This window comes from Schistocerca cancellata, chromosome 1 (assembly GCF_023864275.1).
Source record: "Schistocerca cancellata isolate TAMUIC-IGC-003103 chromosome 1, iqSchCanc2.1, whole genome shotgun sequence".
Lineage (NCBI taxonomy): Eukaryota > Metazoa > Arthropoda > Insecta > Orthoptera > Acrididae > Schistocerca > Schistocerca cancellata.
The window spans coordinates 65,422,456-65,433,006 of record NC_064626.1 but is presented as its reverse complement, the minus strand read 5'-3'; the positions used below and the strand labels follow the sequence as shown (position 1 = coordinate 65,433,006).

Genomic DNA, 10,551 nt, shown 5'->3' with positions numbered 1-10,551 from the left:
ATCCCATATATATATATTGTGTGTGTGTGTGTGTGTGTGTGTGTATACCTGAGTTGATTGTACATTGTATGTGATTGTACATATAAGTCTCTTTCTATTACTGAAATAGTCGTATTAAAGAAATAAATTTTAATATTTCATCAACTGCATTACAAAAATAATGAAAATATCAACAATCTACAATCTAATGTCCCTTCATGAGATATGTTTATTGTGGCCTTGAGTTCCTATAATGGTGTTTGTACTTTGAGGTGTCATTGTGAAATGTGTATGTTGATTCTTTTGTAGTGTATATTGTCTCAGAAGAAGCCGAGTAGCCCTGTGTTGTAGTGGTTATGATGCTAAGCTGTTGCATGGAGGGCCATGAGTTTGAAACTCACCTGGACTGTACATTTTTAATATCTATATTCGGTTCGAGTACATTCTAGAAGTATCCACAAATGTCAAGAATCATTCTTTCATCTAAGTGACAGTATCATAGTCATTATGATTTCTTTTTTGTATAAAAGTACCCTATCTCTAACATTGCCAAAATTTTTAAAGAACACATTATACATAAAAATTGATACCAAAGAAGATAATTTATATATTGTGTGTAAACAAAAAATTAATTTGCCACCATATATCCCTGTTCTTCTCTACCTTGATTCCCAAATCCAGTCAGAAATATAAATGTATATGCTCCAAGCTGAAACCAGTGAGTATTAAAGGACCAGTATATGTATCTGGTAACGAAACACCAAATACAGTCAAAAGAAAATTTATTGGTATCATTACTAAGAAAGTATATTTAGCAGATAAGAGATGTACCTCAATTCGCAAAATAATTACTAGAAGTTTGCATATCGTCCTGTACATATTGGTCAATGGGTGCAGGTGGAACACAATTATTGCCAGTTTCACAGACGTACTGAAGACTTGGGTAAAATTATATCTCCCGCAGTAGATAACCAGCACAGTCAAGATATGTAAATGATACCCTCACCATGAATAAATCTCTTCTTACTGCATAAATCCTTACTTGCACATGTCGACCAAAAGCTGATGCAAACATGCTGGTAAAGGATAGCAGATATGTTGGTGCTTCATCAGCTTGTCTACTGGTGGGGTAAGAATGAAATGAGCGTATGACACTATTGGCCACAAGGCCCCATCCGGGGAAGTTTGGCTGCCAAGTGCAGGTCTAATTTCAGTCGACGCCACATTGGGCGACTTGCGAGCCAGTGATCAGGATGAAATGATGATGAGGACAACACAACATCCAGTCCTCGTGTGGAGAAAATCTCCAACCTGGCCAGGAATCAAACCCAGGCCCAGATGCATGGGAGGTGAGCACATTACCACCCAGCTAAGCAGGTGGACGGTGGGGTAGAAGCAGGAGGGGAACAGATGCTGAAACTGACCAGTCCAGGAGGTTGGATGTGGTGGACAAATTGGAGTTTGGTCAAACCAGTCAGCAGAATAGTTTAATGATAATGATGAATTGGGAAAGTTACAATAAAAATACATTGTTTTAAAAAGCATCATTTATTTGCCACCAATTTATAGTACTTTCACGTTATCTGAAGCAACTATAACACTAGTTTCTACTTCTTCTCCATGCTTCTGCTTGCGACTCTGGAGGTTTTGGCAATTGTATGATTCCAAACTGCAGCTTGCTTGTAAATGTCATGCACTCTGAATACTTTTACAGTATTTCATGTACACAGTCATGTATGTGCCGGCGAAAGCTGTTGCCAGCATACTGATTGAGAAATATGTAGCAAGAAGATCGATAGTAGGCACTGAATCAAGCCACCCATCAGGAGAGAGGCCAAAGACAGATTCGCAAGCAACACCAACGCCCTCTCGACCACAAGTATTTAGATCGCCGCCATGTAGTTGAGGGCTCAGTCTCAGTCATCAGTCAGTCTCAGTCACTATGTCAGTCAGTAGCTCAGTCACTGTCGTAGTTCGCATCTGAGTCGTGACGATCACGAACTGTCACAGAAAAGCTGTCAGCCAGTCCTGCAGAGTATTGCACCCGGCCCCTGGTGTTTTTGTACAGCATTTGATGTAGGTCTCAGGCACTTGATGATCGCGAAGAGCATGCCAAATCATCTGATGTCGTACTCTATCAAATGCCTTCTCATTGTCAAGAGAGGCAAGATTTAGTGACTTCCTTTTCTGGGGGAATGTCTCCATCAGCTGGTGTACAGCGAAAACTGCGTCTAATGTGGCACATCCTTTCACTAAGCCACACTGATTTACTGAGAGCTGGACTGTCACCAAGGAAACGTTCGAATATCTTCACTGTTCACATCATCAGCTACTGCCTTTCATGCACACAGTCATGTTTTTGTGGTCACACCTTTGATGTGATGTCAGCATGTCTTCATAAGCTATCCAAGTATCATCCCAGTATATTCCATAGTAATTACGTATTGAACATAATACAGTTTTAATTGTCATGATGTACTTCATGCCTCTGAAGAGTTTCGGTGATACAACGTTTGTAGAGAACATTGTGATTTGTCCAACAATTTTGAATATGGTGAAGGCAATAGTATTAAATATAAATGATCACATTCACTGTAGAAGCCTTGAGTGTCTATAATGATGTGTGCACTTTGAGATGTAGTCATGAAATGCTTTAGACGTGGTGCAGCCCTGTTCATTTATACAACTTGTTGCACAATGTTTGTAAGTGGTGGGTAATAAACCACACGGTCATGTAGTGATAATGCATAAACTGCAGTTTCTTTCAGGAAATTTTCTAATAATTCTAATTCTGTATGGGATTCTATCAGCCCTGATTTCACAGTTTCGTTTTGCTGCAAGCAATCTCCCATGACAACGGGCGCTGATTCCTTAAATTTCTATGGGTTGAATGCATCTAAATTCATCTTCTATAATATCCTCACAGTAAGAAGGATGAAACATGCATACGTGTCAAACAGCAAGTTGTAAAGGTTACTAGCCCAGACCAGCTGCAAATCAGCAAAAGGGAAATTAAAGCAAACTTAAGTATTGGTTACAGTTATGAAATATGCTCAAAACCTTTTTCAGTCTCCGTTTCTTACCATTTTTCAGTGTCAATCCTGCACTTTGATACCATTCAAACCCGAAGTCGATGTGTAAAAATGTTTTAGGAATTGATGTGATTCGAATATGTCTTATATGGTCAGTTTAAAGCTCATTCACTTCATATCTGGTTTCTTGAAACAGAAAGGCAAAAGCATTACATGTAATTTGTGATGTTGGTGTAGAGCCTCTATCTTTTTTCACAAATTTTTCTTGTAGTTATAGGAAAATGTTTCTTGGAATCGTTAAAGCACCCCAGTATTTAATGAGAACCATAATCTTCTCAGTGCTGTCCCATTGGAGTGGGGTCTACTTTTTGAGTCAATGCAATCCATTTCTTATGGTCTAACGTTTCCTGTGGATTTATGATTCTTGATCTTATATCTGTGTTTTTTAGTGTATTGTAACTAAGGTCTTTTATATTGTGATACAGTGATATGATAGGGTGAGCTGATGACTGAAGTAGGTGATGCCCATATGGTGTGTCCATGCCACCAAAGTCTCCATGTTTTCTTTGATTGGAGGCACTCCAACAAGTTGTCGGATCATTCCATTTTTGATGTGGTCTAACACGGAAATGGCTACTGATCTTCTTGGTATCTGCAGTTTCATGACAAGTAGTAAGTGCTCAACGCTTCTGGGTGTGAGACAACAATCGGTACCAGATAATACAACTGGACTCGTCATTGTGTTGTATATCTTTGATTTTAGGTGGAAATTTTCTTATCACAAAGAATACCAGTGACGCCATTGAATCACATCCAGATTGCCTTGATCCTTGGTTGCACATCCTCTTTCACATAGCCGTCACTCTGTAGTCGAGAACCTAGGGATCGAAATGTATCCACCTTGCTAAGAGCAAATAGTCCAGGAGATGGAATCGTTCGGAGGTACTCAGTCTTCTGGATGTTTAAACGGAGATCAAATCTTTATTCACAATCGTACCATGTTTGGGCGTGAGTTTCGAGATCCTCCCTGGTATCTGCCACAATCATCACTTCATCAGCGCATAGTATTTTCCACAGTATACACTCTTGTAAGTTACGTGTTATGGTAACCAAGAGCAGGGAAGACAGAGCTGAGTCGTGGCGATCACGAACTGTCACAGGAAAGCTGTCAGTCAGTCCTGCAGAGTATTGCACCCGGCTTCTGGTGTTTTTGTACAGCATTTGATGTAGGTCTCAGGCACTTGATGATCGCGAAGAGCATGCCAAATCATCTGATGTCGTACTCTATCAAATGCCTTCTCATTGTCAAGAGAGGCAAGATTTAGTGACTTCCTTTTCTGGGGGAATGTCTCCATCAGCTGGTGTACAGCGAAAACTGCGTCTAATGTGGCACATCCTTTCACTAAGCCACACTGATTTACTGAGAGCTGGACTGTGTTCTGCAGCCCGTCACCAAGGAAACGTTCGAATATCTTCACTGTTTGGGAGAGGAGCCTGATTGGGCGGTAGTTGGTACATTCAGAGAGTCACCCTTGCCCTTAAAAGTAGGTTCTGTGTTACTAGATGAGCATATGATTGCAGTGAATGATGGAGTTGAAGAATTCTGCCAGCCAAGTGGTCGTTTTCTCCCTCAGTTTTCCAGATGTCTGCAGGAAGGTCGTCTGGTCCTGGAATGTTTCCATTTTTCATGTAATGAATGGCGACTGCGAGCTCATTTGTTCTGATACATGGAACTGGTCCAGTCGGGACTCTACCTTTCACTGAAATACTCTCGCCAACGCCCCAGAATTATCTTGTTGTCGCGGAGCTGCCGACCGTTCCTATCTTTTACCGAACTGTAGTTTTTCATATCCTGACATCCTCTACACCAGGCTCAGGCCAGTCGGTAGATGATTTTGTCACCTTCATTAGCTGTTATCTGGTTATATAAACGTTGGTGGTGATTTTCTTTGGTTTCTGTAACTTCTCGTTTCGCCTCTTTGGTGGCTTTGAAGTTCTGAAGTATCTCCACGTCTTTTTAATAATTCTGTGCTTACCTGCCTGTGTTAAACCACGCTCAGCTTGATCTATACTAGTTACAAAGTTGTTAAACAGTTACCAAGTGAGATCAGTACGAGCAGGATCAACAGGAGGGATCTGTTTGCTGAAGGCCACTTAATGCTCTTGTAGCTTCCGCCATTTGGTGGTGGCTTGACATTTCACACAGGGCTTTCTTATGTCAGTTTTCATTCAGCTGTCGGTAACTAACAGTTTATGTTGAGGGACTAGGCATTCAGATGTATGTTGAGGGACTAGGCATTCAGATGGTGTGAGCTTCCTGTGACAATTGGGTCACGTCTGCGGAGTAATATACCCCTGCCAGGCACATTTTCTCTGGAGTCTCGGCAAATATTTGCAATTTAGTTTTTGCAGTGTGTAGGTAGAATCAGCCCAAACAAATTTTGCTCACCACGTCTTTCATGCGACTGACAACAGAAGGCGTCGGTTTGTTTATCATTACAAACAAAATTATTTTTAAATCTTAATTTTACGTACCCATTCTATAGACCGCTCACAAATTAGTCTAGTTCGAACTTCGTTTTATCGATATTTATTATCAGGGAAAGTAAAATAGCAATCGAGCAGCTACTCAGTGGCGCTGGATGCTTGGCGGTAGCAGTCAACGCGAGCAATGGTGTCATTGCTGGAGTACTGGTTATCCTTTTTGTTTTATTCTGCTTGATTTACTGTGCACACTGATAAAAAAAGTATCAGACTAGACTAATCTGAAACCGCTCTATCGTATGGGCACATAAAATTCCGCTCTAAAAATATTTTGGTTTATAATGTTTTCTGTCGACACTGGGTGTCGCATGAAAGACGTGGTGTGCACTATTTGTTTCGTCTGACTCTAGCTACACCAAACAAATATCTGCAGAAACACCAGAGGTAATGCGCCTGCCGACCGGGGTGGCCGAGCGGTTCTAGGTGCTACAGTCTGGAATCGCGCGACCCCTACGGTGGCAGGTTCGAATCCTGCCTCGGGCATGGATGAGTGTGGTGTCCTTAGGTTAGTTAGGTTTAATTAGTTCTAAGTTCTAGGGTAATGATGACCTCAGAAGTTAAGTCCCATAGTGCTCAGAGCCATTTGAACCATTTTTGAAATGCGCCTGACGACTCTCAGGGAGACACCTTGTACAGTCAGTTTGGGTATTATGCCCATTGCTACTGTAGGTAACCAGACGTGATTTGCCAGGTGAGACCAACGTGCGTCATCTGCAGTGGACAGTGGACACCGTAGCACTTTCCAATAATTTAACTTGTCCCATCGATCCACGAGTTGCGACAACTACTGACCGACCGACTTGTCACCAGGGCCTGTCGTTGGGCATTTCATACCTTCCACCGGGTTTAAATTGGGGCAGTTAGACACGTTTTATAATCGCTCCTCTGGAGCAGAGACGCTATAGGTTTGCTTTTACGCCACTGCTGCCTTGCACAAATTCACCTTGTTTGCTGCTGCAGGTGTATTGAGGTCTCCACCATAACTGTCGCATGAAGCCCTATAACAGTGTGCCACCATCCAGAGACAGATGGGCCCTGGTATTCCAAGGAGGTTTATATTCCAGCTGCACCTCCTTCCTCATCATTTGTGATCTGAGGTCTGAGGCTTGCAATTGTTGTAGCAGAATCTCATCATTATTATTAAACATCGCTGAAGCAAGAGGTTTGTGGGAGAAATATTCCTGGTGTATAATTTGCTCTTCTTAATGATCTGTGGTTCTTTTATTGAGTGATGTCACTGCTTTCAAACCTATCAATTTATGGAACTTGTAATTCTCTCGTATTATCACTATGTACTTCCCCTGTGAAGTAGTGTACTCATGCCTCTATGTCTCTGTTCAACTCTACGTCTTTGTCTATGGAAGCTTATTGTTTCTTCTTGTTTGTTCAGCAACATATCCAGACCAGCAGCAACCTCTACCTTGTCAGGACCTGCAGCGACACCTAGCATGTCCAGACAGGCAGGAACCTCTGCCTTGTCAGGACCTGCAGCGACACCTAGCACGACCAGACAGGCAGGAACCTCTGCCTTGTCAGGACCTGCAACGACACCTAGCACGTTCAGACAGGCAGGAACCTCTGCCTTGTCAGTACCTGCAGCGACACCTAGCATGTCCAGACAGGCAGGAACCTCTGCCTTGTCAGGACCTGCTGCGACACCTAGCACGTCAAGACAGGCAGGAACCCTCTGGCTTGTCGGGACCTGCAGCGACACCTAGCATGTCCAGACAGGCGGGAACCTCTGCCTTGTCGGGACCTGCAGCGACACCTAGCATGTCCAGACAGGCAGGAACCACTGACTTGTCAGGACCTGCAGCAACACCTAGCATGTCCAGACAGGCAGGACCAGACAGGCAGGAACCACTGACTTGTCAGGACCTGCAGCAACACCTAGCATGTCCAGACAGGCAGGAACCTCTGCCTTGTCGGGACCTGCAGCGACACCTAGCATGTCCAGAGGGGCAGGAACCTCTGGCTTGTCGGGACCTTCAGTGACACCTAGCATGTCCAGACAGGCGGGAACCTCTGCCTTGTCAGGACCTGCAGCGGCACCTAGCATGTCCAGACAGGCAGGAACCTCTGCCTTGTCAGGACCTGCAGCAACACCTAGCATGTCCAGACAGGCGGGAACCTCTGCCTTGTCAGGACCTGCAGCGGCACCCAGCATGTCCAGACAGGGAGGAACCTCTGGCTTGTCAGGACCTGCAGTGACACCTAGCATGTCCAGACAGGCAGGAACCTCTGCCTTGTCAGGACCTGCAGTGACACCTAGCATGTCCAGACAGGCAGGAACCTCTGCCTTGTCAGGACCTGCAGCGGCACCTAGCATGTCCAGACAGGCAGGAACCTCTGGCTTGTCAGGACCTGCAGTGACACCTAGCATGTCCAGACAGGCAGGAACCTCTGCCTTGTCAGGACCTGCAGCGGCACCTAGCATGTCCAGACAGGCAGGAACCTCTGCCTTGTCAGGACCTGCAGTGACACCTAGCATGTCCAGACAGGCAGGAACCTCTGCCTTGTCAGGACCTGCAGCAACACCTAGCATGTCCAGACAGGCAGGAACCTCTGCCTTGTCAGGACCTGCAGTGACACCTAGCATGTCCAGACAGGCAGGAACCTCTGCCTTGTCAGGACCTGCAGTGACACCTAGCATGTCCAGACAGGCAGGAACCTCTGGCTTGTCAGGACCTGCAGTGACACCTAGCATGTCCAGACAGGCAGGAACCTCTGCCTTGTCAGGACCTGCAGCGGCACCTAGCATGTCCAGACAGGCAGGAACCTCTGCCTTGTCAGGACCTGCAGTGACACCTAGCATGTCCAGACAGGCAGGAACCTCTGCCTTGTCAGGACCTGCAGCAACACCTAGCATGTCCAGACAGGGAGGAACCTCTGCCTTGTCAGGACCTGCAGCAACACCTAGCATGTCCAGACAGGGAGGAACCTCTGGCTTGTGACGACCTGCAGCGACACCTAGCATGTCCAGACAGGCAGGAACCTCTGCCTTGTCGGGACCTGCAGCGACACCTAGCATGTCCAGAGGGGCAGGAACCTCTGGCTTGTCGGGTCCTTCAGTGACACCTAGCATGTCCAGACAGGCAGGAACCTCTGCCTTGTCAGGACCTGCAGCAACACCTAGCATGTCCAGACAGGGAGGAACCTCTGGCTTGTCAGGACCTGCAGTGACACCTAGCATGTCCAGACAGGCAGGAACCTCTGCCTTGTCAGGACCTGCAGCGGCACCTAGCATGTCCAGACAGGCAGGAACCTCTGCCTTGTCAGGACCTGCAGTGACACCTAGCATGTCCAGACAGGCAGGAACCTCTGCCTTGTCAGGACCTGCAGCAACACCTAGCATGTCCAGACAGGGAGGAACCTCTGGCTTGTCAGGACCTGCAGTGACACCTAGCATGTCCAGACAGGCAGGAACCTCTGGCTTGTCAGGACCTGCAGTGACACCTAGCATGTCCAGACAGGCAGGAACCTCTGCCTTGTCAGGACCTGCAGCGGCACCTAGCATGTCCAGACAGGCAGGAACCTCTGCCTTGTCAGGACCTGCAGTGACACCTAGCATGTCCAGACAGGCAGGAACCTCTGCCTTGTCAGGACCTGCAGCAACACCTAGCATGTCCAGACAGGGAGGAACCTCTGGCTTGTCAGGACCTGCAGTGACACCTAGCATGTCCAGACAGGGAGGAACCTCTGGCTTGTCAGGACCTGCAGTGACACCTAGCATGTCCAGACAGGCAGGAACCTCTGGCTTGTCAGGACCTGCAGTGACACCTAGCATGTCCAGACAGGCAGGAACCTCTGCCTTGTCAGGACCTGCAGCGGCACCTAGCATGTCCAGACAGGCAGGAACCTCTGCCTTGTCAGGACCTGCAGCAACACCTAGCATGTCCAGACAGGGAGGAACCTCTGCCTTGTCAGGACCTGCAGCAACACCTAGCATGTCCAGACAGGGAGGAACCTCTGGCTTGTGAGGACCTGCAGCGACACCTAGCATGTCCAGACAGGCAGGAACCTCTGCCTTGTCGGGACCTGCAGTGACACCTAGCATGTCCCGGCGGCAGGAACCTCTGCCTTGTCGGGACCTGCAGCGACCTCCAGCATGTCTTTGCCAGCAGTAGCCACCACCAGCTCGTCGGGATCTGCAGGGACCTCTGGCCTATCAAGAATGGCAATCGCAGCAGCAACGTGGGATTGTGTAGCGCACATGACCAGCAGATTGGAGGACAACAAACTGCTATTACCAATCCCACACATCGATTTATGTAATGAAGACACCCAGCCAGTTCCCGACTGCTGACGCTCCTACACCACACACTGCAGGTCTGTACTGGTCTCCTACACGTGCACCATCCCAAAACATTCTGGTGTTGCTGCAAGGACAGAGTACTGACATGGTGGATGCAAAGCTGCCAGTTGCTCCCAGTGCTCTGCAGCTTTTCATTTCAACTTATAATTTAACAGCTAGTGTTTCAAAGTGCTTGAATATTGATACAGAAGCATTAGTGGACGGTGACTGGCATGTTGCATTAAATATTGAAAACGCATCGAGAAGTGCTAAAGTGCAGTCCACGGAGTTAGAATGAGATTATGTGTATTGTGCAGAACCCTACATGTATCAACAGATGACCTCCGAGTATTGTCCATCTTGTGCACCCCTGGACATTTAGTGTGCTGGCGAGACGCTATCTATAACATTATTGTATGATGACGCAGCACTCATGGTGAGATCTGGAGTTCCATCCATTTATCTGCAACACTTAACTGTTACAAAGTTGTTTGCCTATGGATGGAGCTATCCCAGTGTTGGGAAGAATGAACACATAGTTCCCTTGTGTTCAAACTGTGTCTAAAGACAGTGTGAACTATCTCTGTACTTACAGTGTGAATGCAGACGATTTAGAACACTACATCAATACAATGTCAGAAGAAGAAGCTAAAGGAATACCCATCAGTAAGAGAGAAATACGCTCCTGGAAATTGAAATAAG

At 46.3% G+C, this 10,551-nt stretch overlaps 1 protein-coding gene across 1 annotated transcript; it reads right to left on the bottom strand.

Annotated features, from left to right (window-relative positions):
- Positions 1 to 7,377: 7,377 nt before the first annotated feature.
- On the bottom strand, positions 7,378 to 9,612 carry LOC126131608 (uncharacterized). Its single transcript, XM_049915211.1, has one exon. The coding sequence runs from the start codon at positions 9,610 to 9,612 to the stop codon at positions 7,378 to 7,380; it is 2,235 nt and encodes a 744-aa protein (XP_049771168.1).
- Between the last annotated feature and the right edge of the window lie 939 nt (positions 9,613 to 10,551).

What these genes read in the sequence shown, in the direction of transcription:
- LOC126131608 (XM_049915211.1), bottom strand. Translation starts at nt 9,612, where the DNA reads ATGCTAGGTGTCACTGCAGGTCCCGACAAGGCAGAGGTTCCTGCCTGT.